The sequence below is a fragment of the Periplaneta americana genome, chromosome 16, assembly GCF_040183065.1.
Source record: "Periplaneta americana isolate PAMFEO1 chromosome 16, P.americana_PAMFEO1_priV1, whole genome shotgun sequence".
Lineage (NCBI taxonomy): Eukaryota > Metazoa > Arthropoda > Insecta > Blattodea > Blattidae > Periplaneta > Periplaneta americana.
In genome coordinates, this window is record NC_091132.1 from 112,568,590 (window position 1) to 112,589,856 (window position 21,267).

Here is a 21,267-nt window from a genome sequence, read left to right on the forward strand (position 1 = left end):
ACTGATGATTTTAATTTACTTCTTTTGTGGTTTATGGATGGACAGTATAGAAGAATGTGTTCCAGATCTTCATCATGATTATTACACCACAGACAAGTAGGATTATCAGAAATGTGAAATCGGTGTAGGTACAATTGAGTGACAATGTGACCTGTTCTGGCTCTTGTTAAAAATGTCTGAACATGTCTGGGCAAGTTTTTGTACATTTCCAGGTCATTCAGCTTCTTTTGTACAGACTGTAAAATTTTTCCTTTGTCAGAAGAGAGTCAATTGTTGATCCATAGGTTTGTAAAATGAGACTTTACTGAAGCAAAAGCACTGGATAGAGATATCACTTGAAGAGGTCTTGGTTGCAAATATGTTGCCTGTGTTGCAATATTATCGACTTTCTCGTTTCCAGGTATACCACAATGACTAGGTATCCATTGAAATGTTATTTCCTTTTGGAGTTCTTTTAGTTTACTTAGTTTTTTCTGAATTGGAATAAATTCTATGTGCAACTACAACAATGTATTGTAGAATGTAATGTGTGCCCAAACCAACCTCTCCATCACGTGGAGGGTCCTGATTACAGCAAATGAGGCTCTGGTGACAATTGTGTGTGAAATACAATCGAAATGTGGGTTTCCAACAGTGTATTCACAGGTGAGAGTCAGTTTGTTGTGTTACGCTAAATATGTGATTGTCGAATGCACATTTTACTGTATTTGGTTTGTTGTGTGCACATTTCATTATGGCTGGTTAGGAAATGAGCCAGCGGGGCGAGGGTAGGCAGTAGACAGAGAGAGCAGCTGCCCTGTAGCTATCGTGCGGCAAGAGTGGGGATAACTTCTCCTACCACCTACAGCCGATCTGTTCTCAAAGATTTAGTCCTAAAATCAAGCGGAATGTAATAATTTTCACTTTATCTAGTTCATATTTACGACTTTAAGACATATACAACCTTGGGTAAGCTCAGTATGTGATAAGGGGTGACTGAAGTTGGTATGTTTTTACCATATCTGCCAGATATCAGTGGTAGTGTTTGACCATGGGGATCGTGTTGCACTGTGTTTTACCTTCCGCCAGCGTATATTTCCGTAAAAATTGAGCGTTAAAGGTTAGGTTAGGTTAAATGAGATGAGGGAATAGCTAATTGACGTCAGACAGAGAAATGTAACTAGGTTAGATGGGTTAAATGAGGCAACATGAGGCCGAGGTGTGTGACAAAGTTACAGTGGGTTAGATGAAAAAATAGCTAAGTGATGTGAGGCCGAGGAATATGACAAGGTTACAGTGGGTTAGATGAGGGGATAGCTGAGTGGTAGGAGACAGAGAACTCTAACAAGGTTAGATTTATTAAGTTATTATTGCTTTCCACTCAATTTTAGTGGTTTGACGTATTCCCCTAATCAAATCAAGAGTTCTAAATAGGCTAACTTTCGTCGCAAAAATTCGTCAACTAAAATAAATGATTATCGTTGTGGGTAACATGAGTAACGTTCAATTTTAAGTTAATTAATTCCATCATAATACGTATAGCCTGTATGTATAAAAACAAAAATACGTTCGTTTCCAAAGTAATTTCTCCTGGGCCTGTTGCAGCACTGATCCAGTCTTTGAAATACCAAATTCTGTTGCTGTGAAAACACAATTCTACATGTTTCTTGTCTATACTGTGTGGAATATAAAGGTAAAGAATGGCCTACAGTTGATAAAGTAGCATATACTATGTGTATTTAAAATTGCTGATTTTTTCTACTCACATAGCATAAACAGGCTACATTTCAACACTAAATAAACTCCAACATTTACGTACCCTTTCCTCCACCATCATCATCAGAATCTATGGAATCATCATCCGACTCCTCGAAGTGGTCTTCTATACGAAAGTCGCTATCATCAGAACTCTCGCCCAAATCAAAATCTAGCAGTGATTGGTGTGCTGGCCCGACGGGCTTTACCCGACGTTTCTTTGGATCTCTTTCGACTGAAAACATAACATAAAATATTGAAATATGTTTACTTTTTAAAATGTTCCGGTCAATTCTCAAAAAAATAAGCCTAGCGGCATTTCCCTTCCGGTAATCAGTTTTTTTAAATCATGAAAACATAATTATTTGAATTTATTATACCTATCATAGCACCAGAAAAACAGTATGAAAGTAGTTTCTATTAATTAATATACTTTAATACAACATACATCCACTCATATTACTGAAACACAATGAAATACTTGTCTTGTATTTCTATTTACACACCACTCGTTAATGGCATTGTGCGCTCTACGCTGTTCAACTGTTTTGACGGACAGACACCCATGCGCATACGGAAAATTTAAAGGTCGAAATTTTCCAACAAAACCGCGATGTTCAATAGTAACTTCTTTCTATCGAAAGCCTGATAATGAAAACTATCACTATATAACCATTTTACAATACAAACCCATTGTTTTATAAAGAAATCCTATATCATCTGCATCCCGATCTTGAGACATTTTTCTTTCCAAAAAAGCTGCCAACTACTACACAAATCATACAATTTGCTTATAATTCTTACACATATTTCTGCATATTACGGAACATTGTCACTATCATCAGATATACACAGTTAATATCGTTACCCATGCTTCGTTCCATGGAATAATATTGCTAATTAAGTCCCTAGAAAAGTGTTACAACTAACCAAATATGTACTGAATTGAATTGATTTCAACCCGCGCAATTTAAAATTAGTACAGTCACGTACAATGAAAGGAGATCACTTTCACAGCTTTCTTACCTAAAATGACAAATTAAAATTTTCATTGTTTGCTATTAAGTATGAAAACAATAGAATTTTATAAATTCACATACAAGAGATACTTTATGCATGCATGCATACTCATTACTATGTTAATACATATGATAATTATAATTATATTAATTTTATATTTATTTTAGTAGGTTATTTTACGACGCTGTATCAACATCTCAGGTTATTTAGCGTCTGAATGAAATGAAGGCGATAATGCTGGTGAAATGAGTCCGGGTCCAGCACCAAAAGTTACCCAGCATTTGCTCATATTGGGTTGAGGGAAAATCCCGGAAAAACTCTCAACCAGGTATAACTTGCCCCAACCGAAATTCGAACCCGAGCCACCTGGTTTCACGGCCAGACACGCTAACCGTTACTCCACAGGTGTGGACTTAATTACATTAATATGACGACATTAAAATAATCTATATCGTAATTTATTGTTTTAATAGTTACGGAAGAACAAGAATTTACCTGCAAATATAAACATTAATGTTATATGGTTATAACATTTTCTCCGTCACCATTAAAAATACCATAAATGCCTTCAACAATTTGTTTGTAACAATGTTTTTTTTTTTTTTTAATTTTTCATACTAATTTTTATCAAATAATTATAATACGTATTGCAATTAGTATGTGAGAAAATATTTTTGTGCTTAAGCTTATTCCTTTAAACTTTCAGTTGTGCGTATTATGTATAACTTAACAAAACTGCATGGCATTCTGTTACAGAAGAAATAGCATTATACAATATGATTCATTTTTCTATTACATTTATATTAGGGTTGCCACATGTGCAAAAAGTGCCAACAAGAAAAAATGGAAGAAATGGTAATAAAATAAAGAAGAATGACAAACCAAAGAATGGTAAACAGACTCCTGGAATGTATGAAGTTGGAAAACCAGTTGCTTTCTTTCATATAGAATACACTGTGTCACCTGAAATAAAAAAGTTTGAGCTTGATATAAAAATCTGGGAGCAGAGTGCAAAGGTGAATATTGTAAATAACTATCGTACATTGCCTATTTACACATTCTGATATTCTTTAGAAGTTTAAACTCTGCATTCTCATAATTTATGTGGAGAGTAGACAGTTTTATCAAATCTGGTAGCTTTTCAATTGAAATTTTTTGGCTTCTCTTAAAGGATTTCAAACTTGGTAAAAAGTATGCCTGCATTTTGTACAGTATGCCAGCATGATGTAGGCCTACACTTGCCCAAAAAAAAAATGAGACGACTCTTGGTTGTCGAAAGTCTAAGTTCTAAAGCACGATTCACAAGATATAGATGTAGCTATTCAGGAAGACGTCTGGCCATTCATGCATATTTTCGTCCATGATCTCTTATCTTTTATGAATTTGTGAAAGGTACATTGTGACACAAAAGTTACCATATTTACCAAAGGTGGAAAACAATCTTATTTTTAAATGACAAATGTAGGACTATGACAAAGACAACATTACAATGACCATGATAAAGATCACAACATGGACCACGACAAGCACTACCATAAAATCATGGTAAGGATTATGACGACAATGGCCACTATAAGGACAATGACAAAGACAACAAGGACCATGATAAAGAAAAACGAAAAGACGACAAGAACCACAATAAGGATCACGACATGGACCATGACAAGCAACATGACAAGGATCACTATATTGACTACAAAGACCATGATAAGGATCACGACAAGGACTACAGCCACGATAAGGACTATGAGAAAGACAACAAGGACTACAATAAGGACCATGACAAAGACAACAAGGACCAAAATAAAGACCATGGTAAGGACAAAGACAAAGATAAGGACAATGAGGACCACACTAAAACCCGAGTCACACAGGGATAGTTTACAGGAGTCAAGTGCTTGAAGCCTCTAAACTTGATGCTATATTTGTGATCACATGGAGACATTAAACTTGAAACCATGTTTGAAAAAAAGCGCGCGCTGAATGTTGTATTTGTAGTAGTGTTTGAATTCTTGTATTCTGTTATGGTTAATAAAAATCAATAGTGAACTGGCATTTTTAGTTTGGTGAAACTGAAGATGCCACCAGCACATATTCAAGCATGTGTGCAGCTAATTGGCGCCTTGTTATTGTATGAACTACAAAATATTCTTGAAAAAAAGGAAAAGAGAACATGGGTTAAGAAATGGATTCGTAGAAGAATAATACCTTGTTGAAAGAATTAGCTGAAGAAGGTCCTGCAGAATACAGGAAACATCTCAGAATGAGTCCTGTTTTAAGGGTTTTTAACTTTTTTCGAACTACTTCTACGTCTATGTTTTCGAAACCTTGTTCCACGAGTTCACTGACTAGTTTCTGGAATAATAATTCCAGCTTGGTTTTATTGAGGTATTCTTTGTCACGTATATTCCATAGAAGTTCATACTTCTCATACACTTCCAAAAACTTTATATCTTTTGAATTCCACTTAGGGGCGTTCATTATTAATAATTATTAATTTACTTCGACAATAGGCCTAAAACTACAAACTTTCTACTTGCCAAGTTGCTACAAGTTCGCATTCACACGAAGGAAGTGGTGGAGTCAAGTTGGTCACGTGACGGGAAAGTGGACACAAAAGTTGACGGGTCATCAACTCAAATTCTGCTTGACCGCCAAGTCACAACTTGACTGTTTCGACCATATCACATGGGGAAAGTTGAAGGAAAGTCGACTTGCTCCAAGCACTTGACTCCTGTAAACTATCCCCGTGTGAATTAGCCTTAAGGATCACGACAAAGACAACAAGGACCATAATAAGGATCCCAACAAGGACAAAGACAAGGATATGAACAACGACAAGCACCACGATAAGGAACACTACATGGACCACAAGAAGCGCTATGACAATGATCAGTATATGGACCATGACAAGAACCACGATAATGATCATTAAGGAACACGGTATGGACTAGGACAATGATAAGGATCACGACAAGAACAAAGATCACGATAAGAAAATACAATAAAGACCACAATAAGAATCATAACAAAGACAAAATGGAACATAATAAGGACAAGGATCACGACATGGACCACAACAAGCACCATGATAAGAACCACGACATGAACTATGATAAGGACCACGATAAAGGATTACAATAAGAACCACGACCATGATAAGGACTATGAAAAAACAACAAGGACCACAATAAGGACTTTCACAAAGACAAGAAGGCCCATGATAAGGCCAATGACAAGGACCACTATAAGGATCATGATATGGACTATGAAATACCACGACATGGACCACAAGAACCTGGTAAGAATCACAAGGACCATGACCACGATTTTTGTATGTAGGCCTACATACTTATGTAATATCTTTTATTTACAAATAGACACTACCGTGGCTCAGTTGGTTAAAAAGGACAAGCCAATAAATAATTGAACTTGTTCAGTACAAGCGACAGGAACATAGTTCAGATAAATGCCAGGGCCCTCAATTGTCGTGTTGATGAACGTTAATGCGGGAAACCGATATTCTATTATATAAAAGTCAAATATTTACATATGAAGTGGTAATTTGTATTAATTCTACTATTGTTGAGTTAATATGTCAAATTTATGTAACAAATGTTCTTACAAAATTTTATAGTACCCGTATGTATCTACGAATAATTATTTGTGATAATAAAAAGTAATCAGACACAATCTGACGGGCCCTTGTTGCTCATGGGCCCATAAACACTCGCCCCCTTTGCCCCCCCCCCCTTCTCAGCGGCCCTGATAATCATTTTCAGCACGTACCACAATGGCGAAAAGTAAAAACCATCGATGAAGTTATACTCATATGCTAAGTAAATATCTGTAATTCTGTCTCATTTATATTTTTGAGTACCGGTAGTCTATTGTATATACACTACTGTTTGTGAAAAGTGCAGCATCCAGAAAGAATGGCCCGAACGACTCCAAACTCAGGAGATGTGTAGAACAATGTACCACCAATAATTGATTGCGTTTCCAGAGAGATGGCATACACATAGGCCCAACAGTAACGTCTCTTGTGCCACCAGCAAGGTCAGTGTTATGCCTTGCTCAGTCAGTGCAGAGCTTCAAAAGGAAATGGAAACGTGAAAGCTAGTGCAGGTATGCCTCGTCGACGTGGAAGGGCACAATATCAGCACGTGAGTGAATTTGAACGGGGCGGAATGATTGATCTCCGGGAAGCAGGTTTGTCATACCGTGACATTTCGGCTCGTACAGGGCATGCTACTACAACAGTGATGCGTGTGTGGAACGAGTGGATAGAAAAGGGTCGTATGCAGAGACGAGCGGTTACTGGACCACGTAATGTGACCACAGTACGGGATGATCGCCATCTTGTCCGCATGGCCATAACAGAACATACAGCTTCATCCACAGTCAGTTAGTTTTTATTTTCAGTCAATCACTTATCATGTTAAGATGGCAGAAGTAGATTCTGTTACATTAAGTTACAATATATTAATATACATCACGAATATTTTGGACTTACTTTTCAAGTCATCTTCAGGTGATAGTTTACTAACAAACAAGTACATTTGAACGTAGGTGAAAAATGTAAAGATAAAAACACTTATAAAACACTAGTAAAAGTTTAACCTTGCTTGCTTTCTTAAAGTGGTTAAATGACGTATATGGTATTAAAATAACATTCAGATAGAAAACTTTCAGTAAATATAGTTATAATTTATACAGTGTATTAAAATGGCAAGCAATGGGCCAGAGTTATAAAATTAAATATTTTAAATTATTATTATGTAAAACTGAAGGCTAAGGCTTGTTCATTATAAAGTTCAATATGTTGGAAGACAGTAGTAAGAATATTCTCGGTCTATTCACCTGAAGATGACTTGAAAAGTAAGTCGAAAACATTCGTGGTGTATATTAATATATTGTAACTTGATGTAACAGAATCTACTTCTGCCATCTTAACATGATAAGTGATTGACTGAAAATAAAAACTAACTATCTGGCATTGTTATTCACAAACTTATCTGAACTCAATATGACTTTTAAATTCATCCACAGTGTTTAGTCGATGTTGGAGTACTGCAACAGGTATGGACCTGTTTGCGTCAATGGTTCGTCACCGTCTTTTGAGGACTGGACTAGTGGCTCGCATGCTGTTGCGTCGGCTTCCATTGTCTAGAAACCACCAACGCCTCAGACTGCAATGGGCATGTGAACGCCGTCACTGGCGTGCTGAGTGGCAAAATGTAGTGTTTTCGGACGAGTCCCGCTTGAACTTGTCCTACAATGATGGCTGCATACGTGTTAGATGCTACCGTGGTGGACGCAATCTGAGAGCCTCCATTGTTGAGCGGCATAGCGTACAAAGGTCTAGTGTGATGGTTTGGAGCATCATTGGATACAACATGTGATCTCGCCTTCCACTTATTCAGGGCAATCTGAACAGCAACTGCTACATTAGGGAGGTTTTAGAGCCCGAGGTACTGCCTCTCCTTCAGGCAACTGCACATGCCATATTTCAGCAGGACAATGCCCGGTCACATGTAGCGAGGATTGTGCAAGCCTTCTTCGAAGAACAACGAGTATCACTGCTTCCCTGGCCTGCACATTCGCCAGATTTGTCTCCCATCGAACATGTCTGGAATATGGTTGGTTGGTAACTTGTTTGTCATGGTCCTCCAACACCCACTCTTGATGCTTTGTGGACTCGCATACAAACTCCGTGGAGGGAGATTCCCCAGGAACATATCCAGGCCCTCTTTGATTCCATGCCACGTCGCTTAGAGGCTCTGATTGCAGCGCATGGAGGCTTCACACCAGGGATGTAGTGGAGGTGGAGCGGAGAGGAGCTACGCTTCAGCACTGCGTTCGAAGGTGGAGCGGAGCTCCGGCACTGATTTGGAATTTTAAAATCTGTTTCGACATCACAATACTTTCCCAGCTAACGATATCTTAGTTAATGTCAGAATATTTATTGATTATATTTTCTGTGCTTCCTTTAGAAAATCGGAACAAGTTCGGAAGTAGAGAGTTGCAAGACCACTATAAGTGACAGGACAACCACCAAACTAAACTTTATAGTGCGCCTGTGCGAAATGACCACATTCCTAATTCACTTTCGTTTCGTATCGTATTTCGTTAGTTTTCGCGTCCTTGTACGATACAAGAGATTGTCTATGGTGTTACTTACCGAAATGTGTTGTGTTTGTTTCCCAGTTATTTTACAAAGTGAATTGTAAACAGTTAATTTACTGCCTATATCGTGACTAAAAGACTGCTTCAAACTTTTGTTTTTATCTATTGTCCTTCAGTAAATATGAAACAAAATAAACATAGACAAAAAATATTAACTTCTTTCTTTTCTCATGCCATTGCTGTTGCTAGTGGAGTTACGAAAGCTTCCTCTCCTGATATTGTTGATATCTCAAGCCCATCACTTCTACTTGATGAACCTAGTAATTCAATCAGAGATACTGTTATAAAATATACAGTTCCAGTATGACTGCGAAGAATATTCAACGTCATAATGTTCAAAATAGTGAAAGACAAAAAGTCGGCCTGCAAAGTGAGTGGCCGAATATATGGAATGAAAAAAATGTGTGGTCAAGAAAAAAAGAAGCTTATGAGTTGATTGAATGTAAGCAATGTAAGGTACGCTGTAAAGTGTGTCATGAAGTAACTATATTAGGTGCATTAAAAAAAAGATTGTATTTCTGTATCTAATGAATGGCGCTCATATTCAGTAAATTGCTACAGATCGAACAGATCAGATCAGCTTAAGTCACTACGGAAAAAAATCATTGAAAGCGAAATTTAGATCAGCTTATTACATTGCGCAGAATGACCACCCTTACAGTGACCATTTCGGTTTACTTGAGCTTCAGAAGCTAAATGGAGTAGATATTGATTGGTGTTGCTTTGCATTCTCCTTACAGTCTTACTTTATGGCATTTCTTTCTTTGTCTTAATTTTTTTTTGCATCCAAACTTTCCCCTTCCCCAAAAGTTAAAAAACATAAAGAGCTCCGGCACTGTAAAGTTTGGGACTACAACCCTGCTTCACACCATACTGAAATCTCACGGTCACAGATCAGGTATAGTTCTGTAATCCTAATCATGTGTGTATTGCCATGTACCTAATCTGTGATATAAATTTCATTTGTCACATGTATCCTTCTTGGTGTTGCAATTTCCACAAACATTAGTGTAATTATAGGACTTGAAATGAGAAGGATACCTCTGACAATACTGTTATCAGTGCATCCTTACGCCTTCTTAGTTATTTAATTTCAGTAAGCGTACTTTAAACACAAAAGCTTAAATTAAGTGGTTGAGATGGGTTTATAAGTACTGTAATAAAACATTTTTCTCTAATTTAATAATTCTCTTCTCTGTATGAAATATACAGCAATTTTCACACTTGAAATGTCTCTTTCCTCTTTCACAAGGGATGAACCTTCAATACTTTCCAATTTCCAAGGACATTGTACTATAGAACCTGTTTTATTTTATCTATTACTTTTTTTACTTTTTTGACAGATTTATATGGAAAACAACTCTGTAATTTTGAAAACTATAATCAAAGACGAAACAGTGTGGATTCCATTTACAGTTAATCATTCAGTCAGTTTGTCTGAGGAAAGCGTTTATAATTTGCATAGTCAAATTATGACATTCACTATATACACATCACAGAACAGACAAGGAGTGAGGTTTGTACTTGCATATCTTTAAAATTATAGATCAAAGACAATTGATTTTTTACCTGATATATGTTGTGTTTTTGCATAGGCTACCATTCTGTAAAAAAGAATATTCCAAGTCCGACTCTAAGTCTGTGTTTTTAATCATACAAATATTTATTTCAATGCTCTTGTATGTAGTTTTCTTGTTCTCCTGAACAATTTACTTCAATGGACTTGAGATGTTTGTCAATTCAGGTCTTCAATTATGAATATTAATATTTCATATCTAATTTTTTCACAAAATATAATAAGTTGTCTGTAATATTTATAACCCTCAGCTTTTAACTATTTGCTAATGATATATTATATGCGGTTCTGATATTGTAGATGACAGTCAATAGAAATCCAATAAGGAAATCAGCTTGTCCACGCTGTGTTAGTATTAACAAGATATTAACACATTAAAGTAATCACATCATTCACAAACAACAAGTTGCTTCCATATAGATCTACATAATACCATATGGTATTGATATTAACAACCAAATTATTATCATAGATGAACTACAATAATAATAATAATAATAATAATAATAATAATAATAATAATAATAATAATAATAATAATAGGCCTAATAATAATAATGATAATAATAATAATAATAATAATAATAATAATAATAATAATAATAATAATAATAATAATAATACTTATTTGTCGGAAACCAGTGTATAAGCCCTGGATATGACATTGTCAGGTTCGATAATATACACACGCACAAATATACTCACACATGCATAACCAAATAAACTTAGCACAAATAAAAATATAGACAAATAAACAAATAGTTATAAGCAAATAAATATACATAGACAAATAAACAAACACTGAGAAATAAACAAAAAACAAACACTGAGAAATAAACAGAGTATGATATATGTTAACACATTTATATAAGGACAAAAGGAATAATTAAAATGCAAAGAGAAGAATTAAAATATAAAGAAAGGATTACATTTATAAATAGAATATTTACATCACACTCCAAGAATTCATTCACTGAATGCCATAGAGATGAGCTTAGTGAGTTTATATAGTTATGGACTGCATGTAGACATGTTCATATTAGTGGGAATGGTTGATACGATTTCTTTTTATGGAATTGCTGTTAGAGGAACTGCTACTTAGCATAAAAAGATACAGTTTCAGCACAATGGTGCACCCTCACATTTCAGTTGGGTGATAGCAATCTCTTATTATAAATATTATAAATTTTGGGAGTGTAATGGGTGGGTAGATGTGGTCGACAAGATTAATATGTCAGATCATCCAATATAGATCACTTTTATTTCATCTAGAACCACACAGAGAGCATAGCGTATAAGCAAGCTGTTGATCAAGCGTAAAATCTACTTAAGATAGTGGTAACTCTCGGTCACATATGGTACGCAACATGCCAGGCATTTTGAAAAAGTGAGGGATTCCATAATAAAGTCATAAATAATATTCAGAAGTAGCAGGTCAGAATTTTGAACAGTAATTGTAAAGAAGGTGAAAAGATACTCAAAAAATATATGCTACACCAATAATTAAATAGCTGTGCACAGGTATTACTGGTTTTCAAATTATCTACACATTGCTTGTTCATTATTAATGATATAAAAAAACTCGATTTCCTGTGGTACCTACCTGGTTACAGTACCTGTTAAAGCTACTATTCAATATATTTTATTTGTATCTAATGCCTACCCACTCATGGCTAATAAGAAATGGGGATCAGATATCACGATGATGCGTCTGTTTTATAATGCTTATATACGATCAAAATTGACCTATGGATGTGAAATATGGGGAGGAGCATCAGCAACTCATTTACAAAAAATTTCTGTTCTTCAAAACTCAGCCTTAAGATTATGCCTAGGAATACCAAAAACCACATCAACTGTTGCCCTAGAAATTGAATGTTATATTCAACCAATCAGACACTATATATTACAAAAGGATCTAAAAATATATTTAAAATTGCAAGCCTCATCTAGATCTCAGATGATATCCTGTGTAATTTCTATAAAATAAAAAAGAAGAAATACCAATCTATATCACAGACACACTCATTGCTAAAACTCCAATTGTGAACGAAATTCCTCCATGGAAATGGGTGATTCCAGAACATAGCATACAAATTCCAGGAAATCATTCCAAAAATTATCCTCCATACATTCTTAAGTTATTTGCCATGGAACTACTCTGCAGCACATATAAGGATCACCTTCAAATTTATACAGATGGATCTCTAAATCCTAATAATGGGGCATCAGGAGCAGGGTATTATATTCCAAAATATCAAGAAAGTTATTTCCTACCATGTTCATCCTCCTCCAGTCTTGACACTGAATTGCTAGCTATTGATACTGCTCTTCAGTGTGTTACTCAAATTTCTGAAAAATCTATTTGCATACTTACCGACTCCAAGGGGGCTATATTTAATATAATTAAATATGTATCAAACCTATATGCACATAGAATTATTCCAATTCAGAAACAACTACGTAAACTAAAAGAACTCGAAAGGGAAATAACATTTCAATGGATTGTGGTATACCTGGAAACGAGAAAGTCGATAATATTGCAAAACAGGCAACAAATTTGCAACCAAGACCTCTTCAAGTGACATCTCTATCCAATGCTTTTGCTTCAGTAAAGTCTCATTTTACAAACCTATGGATCAACAATTGGCTCTCTTCTGACAAAGGAAAAATTTTACAGTCTGTACAAAAGAAAGCAAATGACCTGGAAATGTACAAAAACTTGCCCAGACATGTTCAAACATTTTTAACAAGAGCTAGAACAGGTCACATTGTCACTCAATTGTACCTACACCGATTTCACATTTCTGATAATCCTACTTGTTGTTGTCTAGTGCCTTGCATTTGGCAATGAAGCCATTAGCAGATAATCCTACTTGTCTGTGGTGTAATAATCATGATGGAGATCTGGAACACATTCTTCTATACTGTCCATCCATAAACCACAAAAGAAGTAAATTAAAATCATCAGTACCAGTTGCAGAAGACACAGCCCTGCAGTATATATTGACTACACCCCACCTCTGGCTACTAGCAACAGGCATCTATAATGAACACCGATCAAAATACCCCTCATTTCTCGTGAAAAACAACAACTGAATAGACTACAGTGGACTATAGTAGACTTTATGTTGTCGGCAAACAGCTGGATACATTAAGAAGATTGATTGATTGATAATGCCTGCCCACTTCACTTGCGTGATTCGGGTTCCATATACTGCGGTTAGATAGTAGGACTGTAACCCATTTTCAAGTTGCACACCACTACGGCAGGCTACATTATGCATGATGTGTATCTGTGGAGAGTTATGTCGTGTACTCAGGTGAGTATATATCTAAGTGTAGTGTAGGGAATGGGAGAGGATGATGGTGAAGGTGAAGGTGAAGAAGAGAAAAGGGGAAACCTGGTGTTGGCACGTAGCCTACTCCTGTCGAATAGCACCAAGGGGGCTGCCAGGCTTAATGTCTCCATCTGATAGACGAATCACTAACAACAGTGACATATGCACTGCGGAAAGATTTGGGATTTAACCCAGGCATATTGGTGCACAATCTAGTGATTAGAAGTTGTGCACTGCCATCTCTCCTAGTCTGAGGTAGAAATTTTACATGAATATTTCTGACACCACCGGGAATCAAACCTGGGCCGGCTAGTCTGCAGGCAGATGCTCTACCACAGCGGACCTATTCAATATATTTTTGAAGAAGTAATTTAATTCATCAACAAAATCTTGGTTTAAAATACCGGCACAGTCTTAAACTTCCTAGTCATAAAATATGTATAATGCATTACATCTCAAACACTGTTGAAGTTTGAATATGCCAATTTTGCTTATTGTACATTTGTGTTCATCTCCATTATCTACAAGTATGTAGCCTAATTTTATAATAATTATTCTCTATATTCTGTGTATGTACAGAAATATTTAACATTTAGCATTAATCCATAATCATTAAAAATACTGATACATTATATAAAATATAGGCACTACTGATTGATATTAATGCTTCCACATATGGTGAATGAAGACTTCCCTGGACTTTGCTAGTCTGGCAGTGTGAAGAATTCTTTCTCTCAGGTGGAGATATTTGTAATACGAAATTCATTATCTCTGATATAATATGATGATAAGGAAGATCATTTTTAGCTTTTAACGAAACTGTATCTGCTATTACGTTATTTAGTTCGCAGGAATTGGTGATAGGGAGATGATGCCGAGGATTCCCCATGGTGTTACCTGGCATTCGTCTTACAGTTGGGGAAAATTTCGAAAAAAAACCCAACCAGGTAATCAGCCGAAATGGGAAGAGAACCCACGCCGAAGTACAGTTTCAAATCGGCAGGCAAACGATCCTATTGTCTGAGCTATGGTGGAGGCTGGAAGGCCAGAAACTGTGAGTGGGAGTCGTGATTCGAGGCTGATGTAGGACATGGGTTCGAATTCTACTTGGACTATTGATTACCTTGTTAGGTTTTTTCGATGTTTTCCCAAACTGTAATAGTAATTCATTCACCATAAAGATCTTTACAAATCATGGCTTCGTCAATCTTATTTCTAAGTCTTAATCTAGTTTCTGATTATACTATAGTTATATTTATGAATTTGTAGCTTTGTTATTGCAGGACATCTGCTGACATGATTTAAGAAGAACTGTATCTGAGATAGTATAATAATAATAATAATAATAATAATAATAATAATAATAATAATAATAATAATAATAGAAATGTTCTTAACAGCAATAACGACCTATATGCCTTCACAATTACACATTAGTAGGCACTTTCATGCAAGGCCTAAAGACATAAATTCCTCTACAGTATATGGCATATGATGCAGCAGCAACCTGTTGACCATGCTTTTAAACTTTTTTTGTTTACTACTTATTATGGAGCTTGGAATTTTATTATACATGTTTATGCCTCTATGTAAAATACTTTTAAGACTTGTGGTAATTCTATGCATGGACAGATGGATATGACTTGATGTTCTTGTTTGGTACTGTACATGTGGTAGTCTGAATTAAATTTGAATTTTGCTTTGTTTTTATGAATGAAAGACACTGTTTCTAGAATGTATATACAAGGCACTAGCAGAATTTTGAGTTCCCTAAAAATTGCTGTAAGGCGAATGTCAAGTAATTCCATGCCGAATCCTCTCCCTCATATGGTTAAAATATCATTTTGCTATCAAAATTACCGGTTATTAATGACGGCAAAATTGAAAACAAGTCGTTAAATGACTGATTAAAAAAATTGTTGCTGTTAATGAATTATGAATGTAAGAGAGAAATAGCCACATATATTTTGTTCGGAACTCTCTCATTAAGGTTCAATGTTCTTTAACATGTCAACAACCTGGGTCTCGAAGTAATTATACTCGACTGTAATGTAGGCACCAGTGGCGGCTCGTGAACTTGTGGATTGGGAGAGCTGCAGTAGATTTCGGTACATACAAATTTCACTTCTTGATACCATTACTAACAAGTATAGGACAAAAATAAATGCACTACATATCGAAAAACCAAAACTTCCTGACTTAGTTGGGAGATGTCTGTGGGACCATTTGCTAATCCCTAAGAAAAACTAATACCATCGATTTCAGTCTGAATTTCAGATCGGCAGACACTCAACTTACAATCTAACAGTTCATTCTGAATTGTCTTAGAATAACCTTAAACAGTGGCATGTTCCAAATGATTTCTGAGAGGCTCGTTTAGATTACTCACGAACTGTAGCAACCCACAAAACACATCAGGGTTCTTCGAATCGTTTTTTCATCATGTCCCCTAAGGGGAAGTTCATATTGGCCACAAAATTTGATACAATCAATATTTTTTAAAAATAATTTCACGATTTTTTCTCACTTCTTGATTATGTTTGAGAATGTTTGTTCTGTTCGTTTCACTTAATTGCACAGCAGTATGAGTTGCGTAACATAGCCAATGAAACACATTTTTCAGGTGAGACTGCGAATATTCGTGCATTTTGCTTTTTAGGGGCAAAATGTCCTAAATCTGTCACACCACTCCTAGTCCATGCAGTATCACCACCGAAGAGGAGGCAAGGAAAACAAAATACCGATTTTTTTTTTGTTCACATCCACGTAACCACAAATGCTTAGCGTAAATTTCATTGTTATACTTCCTTACATATATGCACTATTTCGGCTGGATGAAGCTTGAATAAGATTTAAGTCGGGTAATGGACGACCCTTTAATTTCACTTCATTACATCAATATTCTCCGCGAGGAAAAGTTGTGAAAAATAAAATTAATATTCTGTAATTCACACTCACTCATGCTTGCACATTTGCACTGGTTAAGTTACGGTATTAAGACGTCACACCAAAGCAACACTCAGATATACTGATGGTCAACAATTTTCTAAAACTGGAAAAGAAGCCTCTTTCGTATTTTACGTGCTATATCAAAAGGATTCTACTCGTGCAATCATTTTGAGTTAAGGCAAATATTAGGTTCTGCTGGAGGCTGGATATATACGTAATAATAAGACAAAAGAGAATATTAATTTCGTTATATTAACTCGATAAGATTCTATAACAATAATTATGTGAAAAGAAAATACAAATTTTGTCATTAAGTTTCAAGGGAATAGAGAATCCATTTGACGCAGCATTACAATAGCGGTGTGGGAGGGGAGGAAAGATCCCTTGTGGCCTGGCTCTGGAAGCCACTGCAGCAAAATATGGGTTTTAAACAGCGGCAGTTTCCCTCTGCTTCCCTTCACCTCTCTATCCCCTGACCATGCAAGACACACTCTCTATGAGCTGCCCACCCTACAGATCCCAGGACGACTTTGAATGCAGTGTCAATTCCAATACAGTCAACGCGCAAAAAGATTATGCATAAGATAATAGTACATATTCCCGGCCAGATGAAATATAAAGCAATTTACCAATAAAAGCTGTAACAATTCTTCTACAAATTAAAACAAATATTATTTTTATTTTCCTGTCAAAGCAGGGAGTGCTGCAGCTCCACAGCTCTTATGGACGAGCAGCCCCTGGTAGGCACCTAGTAACATTATTAACATATTTTCAAATCTAGTCGCATAGAATCATAATTAAAAAGATTAAGATTTTAAGAATATCATTACTTAACACTGTTTTCAGGTCTAGAAGTGATAATCCAGAAGCATTTTATGTGGATACAGCAAATGCAGAAACATTCTGCATTTTTGAAGAACTTTATGCAACACCCGACATGGTCCCACAAAATCTACCTTCTTCCATTGGAAATTATATTAAAAAAATTTTGTTAGATAAAGTTTTTCTAGAATGTGAAGGCGTTTTATTATCTGCCGTTCCCATAAAAGATCACAAAAAAATTGTTATGGACACGATTTTGAACTTCAAAGCATCTGAGGAACTACCTGTGAAACAGCCTGTACCCGTTTATGAAACGACATTTAATCCATTGGAGACAACGAAGATACCCAAATTGGAAAAACAGAAAGTAATAAAAGCGAAATCTTCAACTGGCAAAACATCCAACCAGAAATTGGATGCAAATTATGAGATTAAAATTAAGAATGAAGAATTTTTTACAGGCAAGTTAAGATGCTTGAATTCTCGTCTTATTGCAAAAGGGTTATTGTTATTATTATTATTATTATTATTATTATTATTATTATTGTACATAATTTTCAGTAAACAAATGTAACTGCGGCATTTTTTATATTCAATTTCTTACTCTTCCTATAATATTTTAGATTTTCGTAAGTAGTCACACTACTACTTTGAAACAAAGTGAAAATATCATCGTTGTTATAATAGTCGTCATGATCATTATTTCTTCTTCTTCATTGTCATTGTTATTGTCGTAATCGTCGCCACTATCACTACCCTCGCCACAACCATCACCATCGCCATTGCCAATAGTAGCAGCAAAAATTAGATACCGGTATATAACAGTAGGCTATCTATTCTGCTGGCATTTTAATTCAAAGACCACATACTTACTTACTTACTTACAGGCTTTTAAGGAACCCGGTGGTTCATTGCCGCCCTCACATAAGCCCGCCATTGGTCCCTATCCTGAACAAGATTAATCCATTCTCTATCATCATATCCCAGCTCCCTCAAATCCAATTTAATATTATCCTCCCACCTACGTCTCGGTTTCCCTAAAGGTCTTTTTCCCTCCGGTCTCCCAACTAACACTCTATATGCATTTCTGGATTCGCCCATACGTGCTACATGCCCTGCCCATCTCAAACGTCTGGATTTAATGTTCCTAATTATGTCAGGTGAAGAATACAATGCGTGCAGTTCTGTGTTGTGTAACTTTCTCCATTCTCCTGTAACTTCATCCCTCTTAGCCCCAAATATTTTCCTAAGCACCTTATTCTCAAACACACTTAACCTACGTTCCTCTCTCAAAGTGAGGGTCAAAGTTTCACAACCATAAAGAACAACCGGTAATATAACTGTTTTATAAATTCTAACTTTCAAATTTTTTGACAGCAGAGTGGATGATAAAAGTTTCTCAACCGAATAATAACAGGCATTTCCCATATTTATTCTGTGTTTAATTTCCTCCCGAGTATCATTTATATTTGTTACTGTTGCTCCAAGATATTTGAACTTCTCCACCTTCTCATATACTTTGTCTTTTCGGGATTTACTTTCAAACCTATCTCTTTACTTGCTTCCAGTAAAATTCCCGTGTTTTTCCTAATCGTTTGTGGATTTTCTCCTAACATATTCACGTCATCCGCATAGACAAGCAGCTGATGTAACCTATTCAATTCCAAACCCTCTCTGTTATCCTGGACTTTCCTAATGGCGTACCCTAGAGCAAAGTTAAAAAGTAAAGGTGATAGTGCATCCCCTTGCTTTAGCCCACAGTGAATTGGAAACGCATCTGACAGAAACTGACATTCAAAACCACATTGTGAAAATAATTATGATTTACTGCTGCATCAGAAATGTAGCCATATTGAGTGACCCCACTCGTACTTCTGACATTCATCAGGCATGTCATTAACCGAATGGTAAGAGTGTCAAGCTTTCATGTTAATGGCCTGAGTTCAAATCTCGGTGAATTCCAAGTACAATTTATTGTTGATAAAGACAGGATTGGGGTAGGTATTCCGGGGAATTTCTTATTCCCCATGACAATCATAAAATTTCTCTATTAGTTTTAATCCAGAACATGAAATGATTGGTAAAAATTGTATTTTCACTATAATGTGTTCACAGATATAATGATCGAGAAATGACGTGACAAATTAACCATCCACAAGAGATACCGTAGTCATGGACTTGCTCCAATGACCAGAGAAAGAGGGGGGAGAGAGAGGGGGGAGAGAGGGAGAGAGAGGAGGGACAGAGAGGGGGAGAGAGGGAGGGGGAGAGAGGGAGGGGAAGAGAGGGAGGGGAAGAGAGGGAGGGGAAGAGAGGGGGAGAGAGAGGGAGAGAGAGGGGGGACAGAGAGGGGGGAGAGGGGAGAGAGGGGGAGGGGGAGAGGGAGGGAGAGATAGATGGAGGGGGAGAGAGGGGTAGGGAGAAAGAGGGGGGGGAGGGAGAGAGAGAGGTGTGTGTGAACCTGCCTGGAGAGAAATAAAAAATAGGGTGCAGCCGCCAAATTACTCTTCAAGGAACGACCACTCATATAAATTGAGGGAAAAAAGACAGAAGACGGACACTGGAAAGTTTTCTTTTCTCAATCGTACTATCAGGGACTGGAATGCTTTATCTGCAGACTTACTAAAGGCTTTACCAATAACCAAAAATGTATTAAAAATAGGCTTAAGGACTTTACTAATAGACGGTAGTACACACTACTTAAAGGGTGTAATTGATATCTTGTTATTTGAAGTGTTCTATCAGTGAGGAAGTGTGTTGTGTCAGTGAAGTGTGTAGTGTCAGTGAAGTCTATTGTGTAAGTGAAGTGTGTTGGTGTCAGTGAAGTGGCTGTGCAAAGTATTTGAACAGTGAAATGGTAAGAAGTGTTAGTGAAATCAGGTAGAATCAGTGCAGTGAGTGAGTTGACAGCGAAATAAGTGTAGTGCCGAAAGGTACTTGTGCAGGTATAAAACTGTCACACTCGTGGGTCTTAGTTCGAACTTAGGACTAAGATACAAATTAGATTTACTTTAAATGTTATTTTAAGTGACCATGCTTTATTTAATTTAGGATGCTCCTTGTTATTATTATTATTATTTTATTATTATTATTATTATTATTATTATTATTATTATTGTTTTTTATTAGTTGTGTTTATTATTAATTGTCATTATTGAGTGTAATTAGTTACCACTCCCACCAGGTATATACCGTAGGCTACCCATTTGCAGTGTGAATAAATACATACATACAAATTGATCTCTATATAGTGAAAGCATCAATTTCACGGTAAACTTCCAACTTGGAGGACCAATGGAATAATAAAGGTACGGTATTATGTTTTCCCATAGTCACATAATTGCAGTAACGTCGTGTTTGCAGGTTGGTTTACAAATTTTTGCCGAGTTTCACCAGCTTGTATGTGCTGGTAAGTAGATAGATAGATATTTTATTAGCTGTTGGAATAAAATTATTCATGGCATCGTCAGTGTACATTAATCTAACAATGATACAATCATCTTACAATCATCTTAAACTATAATAACATGTCACTTGCTTATTAAATAGGATACTAGTTACTTAGAATGTTGTTGTTGTTGTTTTGTAATGTCAGGCGTTTGACAATAAAGTCGTTTGACCTCTTGCACTCCAATA

General features: G+C 36.1%; 1 protein-coding gene across 3 annotated transcripts in view; it reads right to left on the reverse strand.

Annotated features, from left to right (window-relative positions):
* LOC138691084 (PHD finger protein 14) overlaps window positions 1-2,513 on the reverse strand; it is a 71,262-nt gene extending 68,749 nt beyond the window's left edge. Inside the window, exons 1-2 of one of the 3 annotated variants that reach the window (XM_069812784.1) lie at window positions 2,425-2,513; window positions 1,799-1,969 (exon numbers count right to left, since the gene is read on the reverse strand). In XM_069812784.1, the coding sequence (XP_069668885.1) occupies window positions 1,799-1,969; window positions 2,425-2,476 (223 nt within the window). In that variant the 5' untranslated portion in view covers window positions 2,477-2,513. Of the gene's footprint in view, window positions 1-1,798; window positions 1,970-2,114; window positions 2,277-2,424 lie in introns of those variants that run through there. The other 2 variants (XM_069812785.1, XM_069812786.1) reach the window with 2 other exon arrangements.
* Between the last annotated feature and the right edge of the window lie 18,754 nt (window positions 2,514-21,267).